This window comes from Apus apus, chromosome 7 (genome assembly GCF_020740795.1).
Source record: "Apus apus isolate bApuApu2 chromosome 7, bApuApu2.pri.cur, whole genome shotgun sequence".
Classification (NCBI taxonomy): domain Eukaryota; kingdom Metazoa; phylum Chordata; class Aves; order Apodiformes; family Apodidae; genus Apus; species Apus apus.
In genome coordinates this window covers 5,978,654-5,997,584 of record NC_067288.1, presented here as the reverse complement: position 1 = coordinate 5,997,584, position 18,931 = coordinate 5,978,654, and the positions used below count along the sequence as shown (strand labels likewise).

The 18,931-nt window shown below is 56.5% G+C and overlaps 3 protein-coding genes across 20 annotated transcripts in view; all 3 read right to left on the bottom strand.

Annotated features, from left to right (window-relative positions):
• The window catches only part of DNM3 (dynamin 3), a 170,556-nt gene extending 168,794 nt beyond the window's left edge, over window positions 1–1,762 (bottom strand). For all 12 annotated transcript variants that reach the window (XM_051624811.1, XM_051624818.1, XM_051624812.1 and 9 more), the window contains exon 1: window positions 1,586–1,762. In XM_051624811.1, the coding sequence (XP_051480771.1) occupies window positions 1,586–1,731 (146 nt within the window). In that variant the 5' untranslated portion in view covers window positions 1,732–1,762. The remainder of the gene's footprint in view (window positions 1–1,585) is intronic.
• Window positions 1,763–3,607: 1,845 nt separating this feature from the next.
• METTL13 (methyltransferase 13, eEF1A lysine and N-terminal methyltransferase) lies at window positions 3,608–13,699 on the bottom strand. Of its 6 annotated transcripts, none has more exons than XM_051625392.1 (10): window positions 13,527–13,699; window positions 12,422–13,169; window positions 11,501–11,700; window positions 10,724–10,919; window positions 10,335–10,478; window positions 9,916–10,128; window positions 9,421–9,552; window positions 5,965–8,950; window positions 4,855–5,028; window positions 3,608–4,144 (listed from the first exon to the last, which is right to left on the bottom strand). In XM_051625392.1, exons 1-8 carry the CDS (start codon window positions 13,677–13,679, stop codon window positions 8,676–8,678), a joined length of 2,061 nt encoding a protein of 686 aa, XP_051481352.1. In that variant the 5' UTR covers window positions 13,680–13,699; the 3' UTR covers window positions 3,608–4,144; window positions 4,855–5,028; window positions 5,965–8,675. The 6 variants fall into 6 exon arrangements, with proteins under 6 accessions (XP_051481352.1, XP_051481354.1, XP_051481353.1 ...); XM_051625394.1 differs by having other exon boundaries at window positions 4,855–6,097; window positions 6,257–8,950; XM_051625393.1 differs by having other exon boundaries at window positions 4,855–6,515; window positions 7,908–8,950.
• A 328-nt stretch (window positions 13,700–14,027) lies between these two features.
• On the bottom strand, window positions 14,028–17,646 carry ITPA (inosine triphosphatase). 2 transcript variants are annotated; one of them, XM_051625583.1, is made up of 8 exons: window positions 17,528–17,646; window positions 17,381–17,438; window positions 17,233–17,297; window positions 16,610–16,683; window positions 15,747–15,778; window positions 14,944–15,059; window positions 14,395–14,471; window positions 14,028–14,261 (listed from the first exon to the last, which is right to left on the bottom strand). In XM_051625583.1, exons 1-8 carry the CDS (start codon window positions 17,588–17,590, stop codon window positions 14,150–14,152), a joined length of 597 nt encoding a protein of 198 aa, XP_051481543.1. In that variant the 5' UTR covers window positions 17,591–17,646; the 3' UTR covers window positions 14,028–14,149. The 2 variants fall into 2 exon arrangements, with proteins under 2 accessions (XP_051481543.1, XP_051481544.1); XM_051625584.1 differs by lacking the exons at window positions 17,233–17,297; window positions 17,381–17,438.
• Between the last annotated feature and the right edge of the window lie 1,285 nt (window positions 17,647–18,931).

The window sequence follows — 18,931 nt, the reverse complement described above, 5'->3', positions numbered from 1 at the left end:
CCAGATCCTGTGTAACAGGTGCTTCTCAGTAGCGTCTAAACTCTCCTTTGAACAGACTCTTGCACATTGTCCATATGCAGCACAGTGAATAACTATATAAGTGAGAAAATTAATTGTCCCTGGGTTTTTTTAATAAGTCCTCCTAGAAATATCCACGTCTCACTTGTGCTGCTTGTTTCAGCCTCTTGTCCAAATGGACCAGATCAGCACAAACTGCCCATTGACACCTCTTACCCTAGCCAGGCTCATCCAGGAGAATGAAGCGCTCGAAGGAACAGCTCCACCTGCGGATCAGATGGAGCAGATCCCTCCAGCGGGGAGCAATAACAAGCATCTGGGAGCAGTAACCTCTCCCATCAGCACAGCTGGATCCAGAGAAAGACATCAGCCTACAGTCCACCACACTCAGCCCCAATCCCAGGTGGCTGCCACGCTAGACAAGGCTTTGCCACAGGGACCAAAAGATTTTTATTGACAAGAAAGATGAAGATGCCTTTCCTCCTCAGCACATGTGCTTTGCACAGCCTTATGGACACACAAATCAAAAAGTCAAAAGGTTACAAAAAATACTTTTAAAAGAAAGCTATAATAATTTGATAGCCAATAGTGATTTCTGAGGATCCCATCTGTGCTTTCTAAACTTGAGACTGGCAGTACTGTCAACATCAGTAATTAGCTACAGCCTTCAAGTAGAAAGAAGAGGAAAAACTGACATTTTACACAAATTCTGAAGTGGAGCCAAAGAAAAACTATAGAGTCTTTTTATACTGTATATGAAGAGCTATTGCAGTCTGACACACAGCCAGGTCCTGGAGAGACCTTAATATTGCCTTTACCTATCTCCACGCATGAAAGCTCCCCAATCACTGCAACGCAACGGCACTTTTGATGCTACATGCAGGTTGACGCTTGCAGCTGCACTCTGAAAACATCACCTCCCTCCAGAAGCCCACACACTATTTGCAGCCAGCCCAGCAGGAACTTTATGAAACAGCACGTGAAGTTCACCTTTACCTCCGGAGACCTTCCGAGATGTGGTCCGTCCGTGGGAAGGACCACCAGAATCATTACGCCGCTCTTTTCCTTCAGTCATTTTCGGAAAAGCTGCTAACACCGCTGCACGCAATAGGGCAGCACGAAGCGTAAGCAATGCGACTGAGAACCATGAACCAACCAGACCCAGAACCAACACCGGAATTAGGGGCTTTAAAGACCTCTCTTTTTGTTGTTGTTTTCCCCACCCAGGACAGCAGTTAACCCCCAACACCGGGCGCACGAACGCACTCACCCCGGAGCGGCGGCGGCGAGAACCAACCAAGGACGCTGCCCTGGCCAGGGGGGCCGCCTCGACACCCCCGCGGCACCGGCAGCCACACCGAGCTCCCCCGGGCCAGCGCGGAGCCAGGAACCTTTCCCCCCAGAACCCGACCCCTCCATCGCCGCTCCCTGCTGAGGGGATGAAGGCGGGGGCGCGCGCGGCGACCGTTGGAAAGGGGGGGAACGGCCGTTGGGGACGGCGCGAGCAGCCGCGCGGGGGGGGGTGTGTGTGTGTGTGTGGGGGGGTGTCTCGCGCCCGCCGCCTCACCTGGACACGCAGTTCTCCAGCACGGAGCTCTTGCCGGCGCTCTGCCCGCCCACCACCGCGATCTGCGGCAGGTCCAGCAGGCAGTTCTGGCCCAGCACGGCGAAGGCGTCCTGCAGCCGGTTGACGAGCGGGATGAGCCCCTCCATCCCGCCGAGCCGTCGCCCCCCGCCGCCTCCGCTCCGCTCCGCTCCGCTCGCCGCCGCTGACAGGTAACGGCCGCAGCACTGCGCACGCGCCCCGCCCCCAGCCGGGGGGGCGGGGTCTCGACGGCGAGGCCACGCCCCCTGGTATTGAGGCCACGCCCCCGCGCGGTGCGGATCCCGGTGCGGGTCCCGGTGGGCAGGGCTGATTTCACCGGGATTTCGCGGTGGTGAGGGGGGGTCCCTTCTGCCTTTTCTGCCATGGCAGCGGCCCCTCCGGCCACCAGCACAAGCCAGCAGCTTGTAAAGGAGCATCCGCGGGGTCTTCCCGGCAGCCTGGAGCTGCCCCGCTGCCCACTCACTCGGTTCGAACGGCTGGGTAGCCTTGTCCCCCGCAAGGTGGACGAGCCGACCTCGGTGCTCGGACCCTTGAGCATGAGGACGGCGGTTCACCCAGGTCCACACGCCAACCCCTGAGATCGCCGTGCTTCCCGTCTTTCCCGAGAGCTCCGACCCCAGCCGGCCACCCCGCCCCTTGGCCGCAGCAGCCCCCTGAGCCCGGGGCACCCCAAGGACCACCCGAGGCACCCCCAGGGAACACCCGGCGCAGAGCCGTCCCCAGCCGTGCCATCCTCCGGCACCCAGCAGAGGTTTGCGTGTGCTTTCCTCTCTTAACTTTGGCACCAACCTAGTTTAAAGAGCCAAACCGGGAGCAAACAGGGGTGCCGGGTCCTGTTTGCCGGCACAGAACCTGCCAGAGAGCTGGCTTCAGCACTTCCCTTTCTGCCAAGCAGGGTATTTTGGAGCAGTCCTTGCGGTTGAATTCCTCCCAGCTCCCACCCTCAATGGGAACAGGAGCAGCAGGAACCACGATCCATCCCCCAGCAAGCAGCACCAACACTCAGCAGCAGGCAGAAGTGCTGGCATGGTCAGACATATGTTCACCAGAGCAGGGGTCAGGCCAGGCCTGGATCTGGCAGGGCTGGTTGCAGGTGGTTTGGGAACAGACTGGGAAGCAATAACAAGGTCCAAGCTACGTCATTGCAGTGGGTTCAATTAAAAATGCATGCTGAGACTGAGCTAAAAGCACAGGCGAACAACAGAGATGAGATTTATCTGCGATTACTGGCAGCAGTCACAACACAAAAATATCCAAAACAGAGGCTTTGGAGTCCTACAGTGATAACAGTTATCCTCTGCATTAAACCAGACACTGGCCTCACTCAGCATGAAAAGCAAAACAAAAGGGAACTGTGAACATCCCACAGGCTGACAGATACTAATGATCTGGAGGATTATCAAAACTTCTTGGCCAGAGCTCTCTATAAGTTTAAAAAAATTACTCTCTACAACAGACTGACTTTTAACCCTGGAAAAAAATGAACAGTTTGCTTTAGCTCTAGCAAAAAAAGTTTTTAACCAGAATAATGCAGAGATGGCTTTTCCAGCAAAGGCTTTGCCACTACAGTTAGATCACCTCTCCAGCATCACTACGTCTGGGAAAAACCCTGTGATCATTTCTGTCTAGATGGAGCCTCGGGGTTATTGACATAATTGTGCCAATTAGCAGCATGATTATTTTTTTCCCACTCCTGAGTGAGCAGGCTATGCCAGGAGGCTGCCTGGCCTTCCTCCAGTTCATGGGTTTCTGTGGAGGCTGGAAGTTGGGAGGAACAGTATCACGTTCAGGCCAAATCTGCCCCATCCGAGTGCCAGAGCACTTTGTGTTATCCCAATGAAATAATTAGGATCTGTAGCAGGGTAGCCTGGCAATAGGATTGCATTTCCACAAGAGACAAATGAAGATTTAAAAAGGCAAGATGCTTTGGGAGCAACACTATGCACACATTCAAATTAATAACCTAGGGATCTGTCCTTTCCATTAGGTTTCTTAATTACATCTTTATTCCCTTCCACAGTTAACAAAATACAATAGGAAAAAAAAAATGTATGATTAGGAAAAGTTTGAGTTATTCCCCCAAGTCTGGGAAGTTTCTAAACCAAATTATTTTTATTTTCTGTTGAAGGTGAGTTAAAGCTGCTAAGTGAGCACACTCATCCTGAGACTCCCTCACTTACAAAAATCCATTCTCTCCACCCTCCCAGAAAAAAAGCCATGAGCAGCCAAGTATAGATTTCCCATCTCCTGTAAAAAGCATGAACATTTTCATTATGCATGCTCATGTTGTCGTGAGGGTGCTCATTTTTCCAGCAGCTCCAACAGAGCAGGGAGGAAGGGCACCCAACCGTACCTTCAGGTCCCTGCTTTTTCTAGTTGACTTCTGCAGGCAGCTTGTTCCAAACACCCATGCAGAGCCCAGCCTGGCTTTCTGAATTTGTCAGGATTCAGAGTGGCTAAATGAAAGGAAATGGATAGTGCTGGCAGAGACCACAGTAGAGCTTCTTGTAATGAATAACCCTGGGAAAAAAAAAAAAAAAAAAAAAAGACCCAAAACCTGCATCAGAGAGCCATGCAAGAAACTGTTTTCCTGGGGGCCACCAGATGCCATCCCCAGGAGGACAGAGTTGCATTGCTCACTGTTCTGTCAGCTAAACATGCTCTATTTTTACCCTACTCTCCATTGTGCCCCACAATATTTATCATTTCCTTTTGCCACATGACAGGCTCAGCAAGGAGAGGAGGGTGTTCATCTCTCCAGGGTGGCACATCAGCATTGCCAACTCCATCAGCACTGTCTGCTCTCTTCCTGATGTCACCAGCTCCAGCACAGCCTGCCTGGGGCCCCCAGCCCTGCCAAAGCCTCCACTGCATTACTGACAACAAGTTTGTCCTGCTCTGACTTCCAGAAAAATACACAGTAAAAATAGTCTGGCTTCAGGGTGCAGCTGTAGCATTTGAGCCTGCAAATTTACCCACAGACATTTCTTCCTAACCAGGCAGCATGACATTAAAACTGAGGACATTTGGAGCAGGTCCCCAGGCTGCCTTATAAACACTCACCAGTGTAATTCTCTCCGTGAAAAATGGGTTATAAATGAATTAACAGGAGATTTGCAAGTGCCTGCACTGAAGAACCAGGTGTGCTCCCCTGCCTGGAGAGCAGGCAGTACTCTGGAGGAGCAGAGCAGAGTTCCTTCATACATGATCTTTCCAGGGACCTTCCTCACCTGCTTCCTACTTCAGATACAAGCCCGGAGTCTTGCTGAGCTTTTCAGGCAGCAGGAGGAGGTGTGGGCAAGGAGCCCCGTGCACAGGGGAGCTCCCCGGTTCTCAGCAGCACCTGGCTCTGCAGTGCAGGCACAAAGGCGCTGGCCAGCACCTGCCAGGAGGAGAGTTCAGACCTTAAAGATAAAAAAAGATAGAATTAAAGCCAGTGAAAGAAAGCCAGAACGGCTGCAGAGCTTTCATGAAAAGTAGCGGCTGCAGCACTTCCCCCTGTAAAGGGGAGGCACTTTCTGCCTCTGCCCTGCAGCCTGGGGCACTGCTGACTCACAGATCACAGGACAGTGACACCCCATGCCCTGTCCCATCTGGCATTAGTGGCCTCTCTTCTGCCCTGCGACCTCCAGCTGCATCCTCTAGCGAGGTGCATCCAGCTGCAGGGTAGAAAAAGGCCACAATGCTCCCTTGCAGCCCACAGAGACACTTCCCTGCAGCCCTGAGCACCCCCAGGAAAGAGCCAGACTCCCTCGCTGCAGCCTGGCAGAACACCTGCTTCCTTGGTCCCAAAGCCAGGCAAGCCAAGCTCTTCCCTAAGGAAAGATTTCACAGAAAAAAACATTTTGCAGGTACTTCCACCTTCTGGGACGTGGATGTTACATCCCTTGCTGTGCTGTGACCCTGTCATGCCTGGAGAGCAACAGCATCCCCAGCCAGCAGGGCCAGGCTCACCCCAGCAGAGCTCTTCCCAGCTGCAGGGGATCAACCTCAGCCTTCAGTCCCTGCAGCTTTTGTTACTGCAAAATCTCTCCCAGCTGCTTGATGGAATTTCAGCTGATGACAGTATGTCCCACCTCCACCTGAGAGCCATCTGCAGAGCTAGGACCTGGGCTGACACCCCACCACTGTCTGCTTTCTAGTGTCACCATCCTGCCAGCTGCCTGGCCACAAAGCACCCTGGACCAATGCATCCCTACAGCTCTGGATGATGAAACTCAGCTCCCATCAGTTCGCAGTGCCTTGCTCACTGGAGCAGCAGTGGGACACGGACATAGAGCTGTAAGAGGGTTTCAGGCTGGACCAGACCAAAGCATCCCCAGCTGGCTACAGCCTCATACCTTGAGTTATGCAGCTGTCTCTTTTTGTGCTGGAAACCCCAGAAATTAATAAAGTCAACGTCTCAGAGGCAAGTGGAGGTTGCTAAGTGACAGCAGCACTTGTTTCCATCCCACTGCTTATGGCGTGCCTACCCTGCCAAGGGAGTGAGGAGGCAGGTTTGTAAACACAAGTATATTGCCAAAACACTCAACAGAAACACAGTTGCCAAACGTATACATTAGCTGCATGTTTTGTCTGCCACGAGCAAAATATTTACTACGCATCAATTATTCCAGCCTCAGAGCCTTTTACCTGCAATTAATTCTTTCGTGTATTTGCAGCACTCATTAATTTGCTGATTTTCAAACTGAAATGTATTTCCAGACCAAACTCGTAGGGCTACCAATAGCTGCAAGGACAGCTGCAATGAACTGAGATTTCAGCCTTGCATTGTTTCTAATAGATGTCTTTTGTTTTCCCACCAGGATGTGGCGTTAGGCAGTGATTAGGAAGCACAGCAGAAAGGCAGAACTGGACAAGGGAGGGATGAACACAGCCTTTGTATGAGCTCCTGTATGAGAAAGGAGATGGCTTCATCAAAATAAAGGGCACACGCACAAACCTGTGCTATTGGAATTAGGTTGAGAATTGGAAACTAAGTTAAAAATAGACTAAATGCAGCATGGCTGATCCAGTTGAGAAATTTGCCATTGCAAAGCTGGCTAGGTAACAGATGCATTTCAAAAAAGTGCTCATCACAGAGGAGCTTTAGAAACTAACTGCATGGGGGCAGGCAGGCTTCCACCCCGCTTGAGCTCCAGCTTTGTCTCTCCCATTGAGTAGAGACCACGTGCTGCCCCAAACATGCTGCAGCCCAGAGTGGTGAGCAACATACCGAGGGCACGTGCCCACATTGCCATCCCTTATCTGAGGCAGGGAGCAGGCTGGCCCCACTCTCCAACATCTGGGAACCATCAAAACCACTTAATTTAAAAAAAGCATCAGCTCTCTCTGTGTAGAAACAGGCCTGCCCAGGGAGAAAGCAGGGCACGATTTGTCCCTGTGTGAAGGCAGGGAGCATTGGAGAAGGGATCTGAATAGAGCTGTTTCCAAAGCAGAGCCTGCTGTCAAATTAAAATTAAAATATAGCAACAGCCACTGATCAGAGGGACATGCTTGCTGTCTGCACAGCTGCCACAGTGCCTCCTGGGCACGATCAGGCACGATCAGCCCCATCTCCAGCATTACAGTGGTGGCCACAGTTCCCAGCAGCTCAGTGTGTGAGAGCCCCTGGGGTGTGCCTTCCATGGCCCCCATGGGGCTGGGGAACTGCAAACACTCAGGTTCATGCACCCTTTTGCTCAGCCTTCTAAACCAAGCTGGATTTTCTACAGGTGGAGACATGGGTCCTGCTGAGGAAGGACAGGGTGCGAGCTGCAAACCTGGTGAGATGGTTTCAGCAGCAATGATGAGCTCTGCACCAACAGCTGGGTCAGATCCCTCCCAGAGCTGCCTCTGGTGTGTTGTTACCACCCTGGGCTGCAAGAGGGCAGCTGAGGAGGGTTTGTGTTGGGAAGCAGTTGCCAGAAAGATATGATCACCTCAACGCACTGGAGGTAGAAGGTAGCATGGGGTGAAGGTGTGGGGTCAGTGGCAAAGCACCGCAGAGCTTCAGCTGGTTGTCACCTTGATGATCTGCAGGCTGGTCACTTTGGTACCAGCTGTTGCAGGAGATAAACAGCCTAAAAATCACTTCTGATCAATATGGGAGCACCAGCCAGTCAGCCACTCTGTAACCACCCAGGATCCATGGGTCAGCTCTTCAGCTAACCCTTGCAGGGAAGGACCAGGCCTTGAAACCCTCGAGAGAGACAAAATGAACTGCCTGGGCAGGAAGAGGCTGCCACGGGACCAGCCTGATGGGTGTTTCCCTGCTGCCTTTTAATCCTACAAGAAGGCTTACCTGCCCCAGCTGGGTGAGCAGGTCAGTGGCCAAGGCTGGGTCCCTGCTGGCCCAGGAGACAGGAGGGAGAAGAAGGGTTGGGGCCCCAGGGGTTGCAGATCCCAGCTGACAGTGCTGATGGTTGGAGAAACAGAAGAGTGGGCATGTGGTCAGGTTCAGCCTGAGGAAGGCAAGTGGGGAGAAGGCAGCAGGGTACAAGGGCCAGCTGCCTGGTCCCAGGACTCCTTGAGGAGTAGAGGTGACCATACCTTTTCCAGGGGTGCTGGGAGCTCCAGAAATAAGCCTGGCAAAGCTCCACAGGCCTTAGAACAGCCCTGAGCACTTTATTTCCACAGCTCTCAAGCCAACCCACACACCCCCACAACCAGGCCTGGGGCAGGGCTGGGACTTTGCACACAGTGATCAGGGATGCTGGAAATGCAGGGAGAGGCAGCACAGGAGGGAAGGATGTTTTTCCCTCAATGGGAGGGCAATGGGGACAGATCCAAACACAGGCCTGCCAGTCCCACGGCACCTTAGTCCCCCCTTCACCACCCCAATGCAGCCCTTTGGGCTGCACAGCCTCCCATGGTCCTGGACCCCTTCCCATGGAGCCATGCTGTGTGGGAGCACCTCTCCACACCAGTCCCATCCTTCAGCAACACCCAGGCCAGCACTGCCCCCCCCCACAGGATAACAGTCCCAGCCACAGGCACCCCTCTACTGCAAGGCTGCAGCACCCACATGGTGGGTTACACCTCTCTGGTGTAAGCAGCATCAGGGTGCCTCTCAGAGGATCTTGACGGCCTGCAGCATGTCTGCCAGCACGTACGAGCTGTCCCAGGGGCGCCCAGGCTGTCGCAGGGCCCCCTCCAGTGCCTGGGCACGTGCCCCCAGCTCTGTGGGCCCCCACCGGCCCTGGGGGCTGGGCTGGCAGAAGAGGATCTCGTTAACCTCCCCTTCGATGTGGCGTGTGTAGAGCAGCGGGAAGACCTCCCTGAGGGTGGCCAAGACAGACTCCTTCAGCTGGGCATCGCGGCACACCAAGTTGAGCACGAAGAGTCCTGCAGCAGGGCAAGAGAAATGGGAGTTCAGACCAGCCCATCTACACTGCCCTGCTCCCTGCCTCCCTGTGGAAATGCAATACATGCCACCCCAGGTGCAAATGTCTCACCAGCAGCACAAGAACTGGCATCCCCTGTTGCCCTTGGCCCAGCTCCACGTCCCTGCTGCCACATGGGTCGTGGGCAGCCACATAATCTGTTCCCAGGTACCACCTACGCCCTCTGCCTTCCCACACTGCTTCTTGGCTCCCTGGGATGTCTCAGCCTGCCTGGCCCAGCAATGCCATGGGCCACCAGCTCCACTGACAGCTCCCTGCTGTCACAACACCCACTGAAACACCCGGATCCAGGACCTGCCAGGCGGATACCATGCAGCAATCCTGGCTGCAGCCAACTGTTCTGATACTCAAATCCCACACAGACCGGCCATCCCAGCCCTGGGGACACCACAAGATCTAACCCCCTCCTACCTTCTGGCTTGAGGATGGTTTTAACTTTCTGCAGAAAGGGCTTTTCCACAAAGGCTGGGGGTGGGCAGCTCATCCCCACCGTGAGGTCTTTGCTGTCCACATCAAACATGATGGCATCATACTTGGCTGGGGCTACAGGAGGGAGCACAGAGACTCATTATCTTGTGGGACAGAGGTGAGCCACACACAGTGGGGAGGCAACAAATGGGGCAGTCAGGACACCCCTTCTGCCATATTATGGTCACTTCTCTCTCCCGGGGTTTCTCTTTCCAAAGCAAACCCACAGCAGCCACCCTTGGTGCTGGCAGGAGGCAGCAAATCTTAAGGCCCCCTGCACACATTGGCAAGGACAGGCCTGTGAGCTGCAGAGACCGGGCAAGGCTTGACCTCCTAACACATGCCAGGAGATGGGCAGGGACAGAAAGTAGGGCTCCGGTCCCAGCACAGCACCCTGTGGGCTCAGCGGGGTGCCCAGGATGCTCTGTGAGGTGGTACCTTCTGCTGCCAGCTTGGCCACGTAGTCCAGGCCATCAGAGACGTGCACCTGCATCCGGTCACCCTGGGAGAAGCCAAACCACTGCGTGGCCACCTCCAGCATGGAGGGGTCGATCTCCACCACGGCCACGTGGGCCTGTGAGAAGTAGTCGTGGATGAAGAGGGGCAGGCTGCCCCCGCCCAGCCCCACCACCAGCACTGCCACCGGCCTTCCTGTCAACAGAGAGTGCCCAGATGAGCTGCTGGGATGGGTGTGCTCACATCATTTATCCCAGCCCCTTGCCCAAACCACTCTGGGAAGGGCACACGGAGTGCACCAAAAGAGGAAAGCCCTGCCCCAAGCAACTGAGTTGTGGGGACACCCACATGCCTGTCCCAGGCTTGCCTTGGGCACAAACTCCTACCACTGGTCTCCTCACCTGGGAGGGGGTCAGGGCCTCCCAGCAGGCAAAGCCCTGCAACCATGGCCTTGTGGTGCTCACAGCACAGGTAGCTCTTGTCAATGGCTGTGGGTGGCTCAGAGGAGCTGGGTTTCTTCTTGTCTTTCCTTCGTTTCTTCTGGCCTGAATGACAGGAGGCATTGGCTGGTAAGGCAGGGCAGCAAAGACGCTTTCTGGGGACTAGACACCTCCAGCCCCTGTCCCACTGAGCGGGCAGGCAGCAGAGTGCAAAACCACTTCCAAAGCCACCCTGGGACAAGGCAGGCAGGTCCCAGCAGGCCTTATATCTTCCTCACACATCAGTCTCACTCTTTGCCATGCTAAAAAGTCCCCCTTGGCCCCTACCCCTTCTCAGCTGCCCCACCTACCTGGGAGAGGCACAGGGGCCAGGAGCCGAGCCTCTGACTGCACCACGTTCCTGTTGTGGAGGAAAACGAGGCGTCGGAAGTAGCAGGTGCCGTCCCCCTTCACGTCCTCCACGACATACTCCCCACTCAAGGGGCTGGTGTCACAGTGCCGCACCGTCCGCACCCCGATGTCCCCTCCCACGGACAGGAAGGGCACCTGCAGGGAGGATGGGGACCAGTGTAAGGAAGGAAAGGCTACAGAGACAGACCCTGGCATTCCCACAACCTGAAAATGGCTAAAGAGTTGGGAAAAGGGTAGTAGTAGAAGTAGCAGGATGAGCCACAGAGCAGCTGGGGACACCAGGTGCCCTCCCTGTGCCCACGTGTTGGGGTACAGGGATCGAACACCCCAGACCTCCTGCAAGAGCTTAGGTTTGGGGAGGTTGGGCAGGAAGGAGGAGACAGAAGGGACAGGAGAGGTTAAAGGCAAGCTTAAGAAGGAGCTGCATGCTCTCAAGGTTTCAAGATGTCTGGTCTTGGGATGCTGTATTTTGGAGGGCAGGGAAGTCATATCAAATCCTGTCACGGAGGCACCTTAGATCCTGCCTCCAAGCAAAGGTGGCCAGCTGGACAGAAAAAACAAAGGAGCTACAAAGGTCAGCCTCCTCCCTGCCAGGGCAGCCAGCTCACACGTTGCAGCTTGGTCTCCCATGGACAAGAGGGACTTGCTGCTGGCAGAGCACCAGCCTGGCCCCAGTTTCGGGAAAACTGAGCAAGGGGGTCTGCATTGGGGCTCACCTGCTGCCGGGCAGGGAGGCCCGGCGGGGCCAGTTCCATCACCTTCCCAGACAGCTCTGCCTGGATGCCTGCCATGCCCTCGTAGTGCTGCTCCCTGTGCAGGGCCACGGTGACCAGGCGCCCGAAGCCCGCGCTGGTGGCCAGCTGCCTCCGCCCTTCCTCTGTCCCAAAGAGCCACTCGGTTTCTCTGCCCTGTGGGACTGCAGAAGGGGCTGCCATCAGCCTGGGCCAGTCCCAGTCCCTGAGCAGCCACTCCAGCCTCCAAGAGAAGAGCTACAGGGAATGGCAGAACATCACGAGGAGGTTCCATTGCATGCCTAGCACCATGTTCTGCAATCATCAAGACAGCCAAGACCTTCCCTGTTTTGGGCAGGCTCATGCAGGAGGCTGGAAAAGACACATCTCATAAGGAGGATCCAACAGCCTCACACGACCTGTCTCCAGGCTGTGCTAAGCCCCAGCTTTGCAGGTGTGCAGGGAGGGATCAGCGCTGCTGGCACAGCCTGACGCTTTTCCACCAGGTGCAAGCTCCAAAGGGAAGTGCAGCCCGGAGCAGCCCAGCCCTGGCAAGGCAGGACACCCACACAGACCACAGATACCTTTCTGGCTGTGTGCCCTGCACTCTGGCTTTATCCAGCAACATGCTACAGCAGCTCTCACCACCATTAAAGTAGGAATCACCACCCCAGAGGCAGGGCCCACACTGCCTCTCTGCTGCCAGACAGCTCCGTCAGCAAGCTCGGTGCCAGATCTCTGCTTGCACCACCAGGCAAACACACATCCCACCACAAAGTCAGGACTGAAACATCAACCAGCGCCCTGCACAGGTGGGTTATTTCCCTTTCCAGCCCTCATTTCAGCAGGAGCAGGACCCCTGGCCAGAGCACCATCTCACTGCAGCCAGGAGGGGGCTGTACTCACTGATGAAGATGGCGAAGTGATTCTCCCGGGAAGGTTTCACGGAGGGGCTGTCGATGACATGCAGCGTGTAGCGAGGCCTCCTGCTCTCCTTATCACACAAATCCAGGGAAAGCTGCTCCCTGCAGGGTGCTTTGCTCAGCTGGCTGCAGAGCAGGGCATAATGCTGCCTGTCCTTCACCGCCGCCACCAGCAGCTCTGCGCTCTCCACCCGCATGGGCTTCTCTTGCTCCTCAGGGCAAATCTCCAGGATCTGCGCTGCTGAGCCAGGGATCTTCCTGAACTTTGTCATGACGTAGACAAAGACAGGTAGGACAAACTGCTGCTTGTCCCCACTGCCAGCCAGCTGGTGGACACGAACAACCCAGCCTTCCTGGGAGAAGTATCCCACTGCTTTCTTCAGCACGTGGGCTTGAGCCAAGGAGACGCAGAGATAGCGCCCTCCCACCTGCAGGACCCGGCTGATCTCGGCAAACATCCTGTCCCCCTTGGCGAGAGTGGCCTCCTCTTCGTCGGCGAGGATGGCATCCAGTGTGCCTTTGTCCAGAACCACCTGGAAGTGGGCATCGGGGAAGTCCATCTGCAGCACGTCCATCAGCAGGTAGCTCACCCCGGGCCTCCTGCCGGCGCTGCGCTCGCGCATCCGGCGGACGGCGGCGGCGCTGACGTCGATGTTCACGATGTCCTCGCACATCCCCACGTCGTACAGCTCCTCGCTCAGCTCCGAGTTCCCACAGCCCACCACCAGGACCTGGGGAGCGGCACAAGAGCAGAGCGATGGGGAGAACGCCCCAGAAACGCACCCCCAGAGCGTCTTCCAAGCCACCAGCGGCCACCAGCCTCGGGCTCCGGGTGAAAACCAGACGCGCGGCACCTGCAAACCCGCGCCCCTGAGCCCCGAGGTGACACCTCACGCAGAGCAGCCGCGCGGCCGGAGAAGCAGCACATCTGCCGCCTGGGGACGGTGTGGAAGGGTTCATCCCCCTCCCAGGGCAACTCGAGAGCCTCTCCTCTTGCTTCAGCAACCTGGGGGCTCCACGTCGCCTGCGTCAGCGCGCGGCGGCGGCGGCGGCTGGAGCCGGGACGCGGCGCTGGGTGCCGGACTCACCTTGTCGCGGGGCCGCAGGTACTTGCGCAGGAGCGGGCAGAGCTCCGGGAAGGTCCCGTACCACTCGAAGGCCCGCTGCCCGCGCTGCCGGAAGAACCGGTCCCAGTAGCGGGCGGTGCCGAACTCCCCGGGGCTGCGGGGCAGCAGCTCCATGGCTCCCGCCGCGCGGGCCCCGCGCCCGCCCGTGACGCCATCACTGCGCGCTGGGCGCTCATTGGCCGCGGCGGACCCGCTCGGGATTGACGGCAGCTTCCCATTGGCCACCGGGCGGTGACCCCGCCCACGGCCCCGGCCCCGGCGGGGGTGAGCCGGGACCCTGGGGATCAGGTCCCGCAGCCGCGGGACGCGGTGCTCGGCGCTGCTCGGAGCTCTGCCGTTCGTCCGGGCGGCACGGGCTGGCCGGGCCGGAGCCCTGCCGGGCACCGGAAGCACCCGTGAGGCGCAACCGCGCGGCCTCGGTAACCGCGCCGCGCTGCTGAAACACACCCCGGGCACAAATGGTACTGGTGGCTTCAAAGGGAGCAACTTTAATGGCAGCCCAGAGGGAGCGGAGCTGTCCCGGGGCGGTGCGCGACACCGGCAGCACCGGGCGCGCGGCGGGGCCGGCTGGGAGCCCGGCGGGGCTAGCTGGGAGCCTCCGCCGCGGTGCCCTGGAGGAGGAAGGCGGAGAGCTCGCTCAGCGCCCTGTACCGGTGCGAGATGGAATTCTTCACTGCCTTGGGCAGCTCGGCGTAGCTGGAGGGGAGAAAAACCATCACAGGCCTGAGCAGCGGCGCGGCAGCAGCACGTGTCCCCCGGGGCACCGAGAGCAGCAGGGACACGCTGGCAAAGCAGACACCCCTCCAGCTGTAGGGAAAACACCACTTACGTCTGGTTGTAGCCGTCTGGCTGAAAGCAGGGATCCCAGCCAAAATCTCGAGGGCCTCTGGGCTCCACTATCAGCCCCTGCGGCGAGAAAGCAGCAAATCCCTGTCAGCCCTACAGGGCTTCCCCTGCAGTCCCGTGTCACACACACAGGCAGAGGATCTCGGTGCATCCATAGCTCACACCACGGCCCCTACAGTGCTGGCCTCCACCCAGCACCAACCAGAATTAGCAGCCCCAAACTCCATGCTCCATCATGCTGGCCTATCCTGGCAGCCCCTTTATGCCCCCCAATTACTAGGACCAACAACTGCACTCAAATACAGCCCTGCCCGAGGCAGGCAAGGGGGCTGAAGAGCCTGAGGTGACATACAAAGCATTTGTTCTGTTCAGCTGGGCAAAAGGGCTGCAGCATTTAGCACCCAGAAGCTCCAAGGACATTCAAGGATCCAGGAGCCACTAAAGTTGTCCTCAACAGAGCCAATGCTGTTATGAAATTCCCATCACAGCCCTCCTCCCTCAGCATGTGTCCCCCTGCAGACACACCACCTACATGAGTCTGGCCTTTGAAGAGCTTCACGGGCTCCTCTGGGTTTCCAGTACTGAATGCAAAGGTACAGAGAGCATAGGCAGATTTGTCTTCAAACCCAGCCAGCAGCTTGTAGAGGCCTAAGTGACACAGAAAGAATCCCGGCGTTGCTGCCTTTCCCTCGGAGCGCAATACACCCACCTAGGGACGGACGGAGGGAGCGCTCTGCCTTCACATCCATAAGGAAGCCTTCCAGGATGGGACAAAGCTGGCTGGGTCCCCCTCGAACACAGCACGAGCTGCAGGGCCCCACTATTACTCTGGGAGTGGAAGCAAATGAGCACACAGCACCAGAGAGGACTAAAGCCCCCTCTGAATTAGCGTGATTAATGATGCTGGTGCCAGCAGGGCAGGGTTTGCAGTCACACTCTTAACTGTGCAACCAAGGGCAGTCCCTGCACGCCTGGAGATTTGAGCATCAGCAGAGAGGGCCTTGCATGGAAGCCAAAGGGAGCAGCAGGGCTTCCAGGTGACACTTAGGACAGACAAGAAGCTCCTAAAAGCCCTGCCACCAGCCTGCAGACACAGGAGTCTGGGAATACAGGGATGACGCTTGAAGCTACTGGGGGAAAAACATCATTCCAGGAAGAAAGGCAGAGAACAGGCTCAAGGAGCAAACACAAAGGGCTGGACAGGCAGGAAGGAACCAGCTAGGAAACTGTCAGTGTTGTGGGCAAGGAAGCTCAGCAGAGGCCAGCATGGGCAGGGATCCATTTCATTTGGAAAGGACTGAGCTACATGCAGAGCAGTAACATGGGAGGCAATACCTTCTGGTTTGAGTTTTTCCAGGAACCATTTTCTGAAGGGGAAGAAGAGAGGCAAGATTAATTTTTACTACTGTCTCTCAGAAATACAGGCATCCCTGAGGCATTGTTGCCTGCCAGTTTCATAGCCATTTGAATCCCTCATTAGATGTGTTATCAAATCACCCCATTCTGGGCCATTTACCAATAATGACAGACCTAGCTCTTAAACTGAATGGAAGGCAGTGAAAACAGCAGTGCAGTATTTAATTTACTGCAGTAGTGGGGTCTATTGTAAATAACCCAGTTCCCTCTCATGAGCACTGATGTGTCAAAATACATCTCTCAACTCAACTTGTTCACATCTTACACCCAGTGCCAGCCTCATCATATAAAGCCTTCATATCTCTGCTTAGCTCAGCAGAGGGTTTGGAAGAATTAAACACACTAAAAGTTAATTCCAGGAGCTGAAGGCAGTATTTTTACTAGAGGAATTACACCGTAATATAATCTTGCTGGACTAAAGCAGTCCCTATGATAAACTACAGGACACTCATCCCAGAGTCCTGCTGAAATGCACGGTGCCTTCACTATGTAGAGCCAACAGCAGGACCAGATTCCCAAGCTGGCTACAAGAGCAGACACTGTAGATACAGAGACAATAATTCATGTCTGTCTCTGTAGTCCTGCACTGTGACTTACAGCAGGACTCAAGGAGTTCAAGTCCAGGCCCCTGAGGTGCAGGATGAAGCTGAGGACACAGAGCAGCAATCACCTCCCTGGCTCTCTTGCTCCTGGCATGTGGAGTTTCTCCAGTGAAGCACACCCTGCCAGCCTGTACTCCTAGCTCTAGGACACAAAGGTGAAGCTAGTGCCCTCCTACTTACATGTATGGTCCTGGAAGCCCCCCTAGGGCATTGAAGCACAAGCAGGTATCCTCTACTATAACAGGTCCCTGAACCTAGAGCAAAAACCCAAGAGACAAAAACATTACACCCAGAGGAAGGCACTGCCTCCACAGCCATTTTCTTGCTCTATTCTATTCTCACATTTCCACAATAACAGGAATATCACAAAAATCCAGCAGCCCCTAACGTTCTTTGCCTCGGAGGCAATCCCTACCAGACAGACAACTAAACCCACGGCCAGAGCGTGCTAGGGAGAAACGATCAGAGCTGAACACCCCCTGCCCTCTTGAGGAGCAGGAACGGTGGGTGAGGGAGGAGGAGAGCCCGTGTCCTGGGGGCATCCCTGCATCTTCCACGCGTTTCAATCCTCACTTGGTTCTTTCAAGGCACCCATCCCACCGGCAGCTCTGGAAGGCGATCCAGCAGAAGCTCCAATGACAGAAAACTCTGTTCTACCGCTGCTGAAGCTGGACTGAGCCGCCGGAGAGGCGGTCACGTCCTGCTGCTGCTCGAGGGACCGCCGGACCCCGCACCAGCGCCCGCTCAGCGCCCCCGCAATCCCACCGCGGCCCCGACCGGCGGGAAAGGACGAAGCGACCGACCTGCCGGGCGGCTTCGCGGCACTTCTGCACCGAGATCTCGTCCGGCTCGCCCTGGTACTCCGGCACTGGGAACACCAAGGCCGGCGCTGAGGGGACGCCCGCGCTCAGCCTCTTCGCCGCGTCCCCCCGCCTCCCGCCGCCAACTTACGGTCAATTTTCTTCGCCACCAGCGTGTAGGGAGAGGAGTCCCCGAGGATCTGGGTGACCTGCGGGAGGAGGTGGGAGCGACACCCGCCCGTCAGGCCCCGCACCCTCCCGCCCAGCCCAGCCCAGCCCAGCCCAGCCCAGCCCTCACCTCCTCCAGCTTCTTGGCGTTGCCGGTCACGAACACCAGGCTCCGCCGCGCCGGCACCGCCATCCTGTCCCGCGCGGTCTCGCGAGCCGTGGCGGCGGGGCGGCCCCGCACCGCCCGGCCCCGCCCCCGCACCGCCCGGCCCCGCCGCCTCAGGCACCGCCTGCTGCGGGCACGGCTCCCAACCCGCCTCCCTGTTTCCTTCCCCAGCCGCGCGATCCGTCCCCCCGTTTTCCCTGAGCTGGAATGCCAGGCGGGCGGGGGCATCGGGCGGTAGGTTGTGCTCCTGGCGCTGCTGCTCTTCACTCCCTGACCTCTGGCTCATCTTCGCGCTTTCTCGCACCGCGTTTCCTACGTGGGAGCGATCGGGTCTCATCTTCCCGAAGGTAGTTCCAGGACCAGCCGGCGGCTGGTAGTGAAAACGTAGGACCCGGGAGTCAAAAGATGGTCCCTGCTCCTGCTGTAGAGCCCTAGAGGAATGGGTCAGTGTGGGGAGCAGTGCCCTGCCAAACACCCACCATGGTGCCCAGGCCTCCTCCCCCAAAAAAACCCTTCGTGTTTAGTAAGGGGATTCACCAGGGGGGACCTTCTTCCCCTCAGGTCTGTCCTGCTCCCAGAGCAGGGAGGCCACCCTGCACCTCTGCCCAAGCTGCAGTGCCCTGGCAGACATCCATCCCTGCAGCCCCTCAGGCATCGGGACCCCGGGGGTCCAGCCCTACCAGTCCCACCAGCAAGTCCAAGGGGAGGAATCAGCCCTGCAGGAGGAACACACAGCTCCAGCCAAAACACGCCATTCCCTGTAAAAAAAGCAGTCACGTGGAAAACAGCAGCTAATGAAGAGGTCTGTCCTGTGCACAGAGAGAATGCATAAAACACACCCTACGCTTGGGTGAAGGAATTGTTTTTGTTGTAAAATCTCCTTTATAGTGTTTCGTAAGTGAAAACCAACCCCAAAGCATGCAGACACTGCTGGAAACAACAACACTTTCCACTCACTACAGTTCTCACTGCCACTAATCCAGGGTGGGACAGCACAGGCTGCAATATAAAGCCCACAGAATCTCAAAGGAACACAGGGATGACAGCTCTATAATGTACCTGAGATCAGAAACTGTGATGGTCTTTCCAGGCTTGGAAAAAAACCCCAAACATCTATATAACTTGCTCAATAAATGCTATTACTGTGAAGTTACTGCCCAGGACTGTTGATTTTCTGCTGCCAGTGCCTCTCAAAACCAGATGCAAGACACAAATGGTCCAGGGTCAGGGGCATTAACCTTGCTGCCTCGTTTTCCATGGACCTAGGTCAGCTGGAAAAGCATTTGTGCCTTTCTGAAGCAGCACGCTGCTGGGATGGTGCTAAGGTCAGGGTGGCTGCTCTGAGGAGAGTTCATCACTACCTGGAAA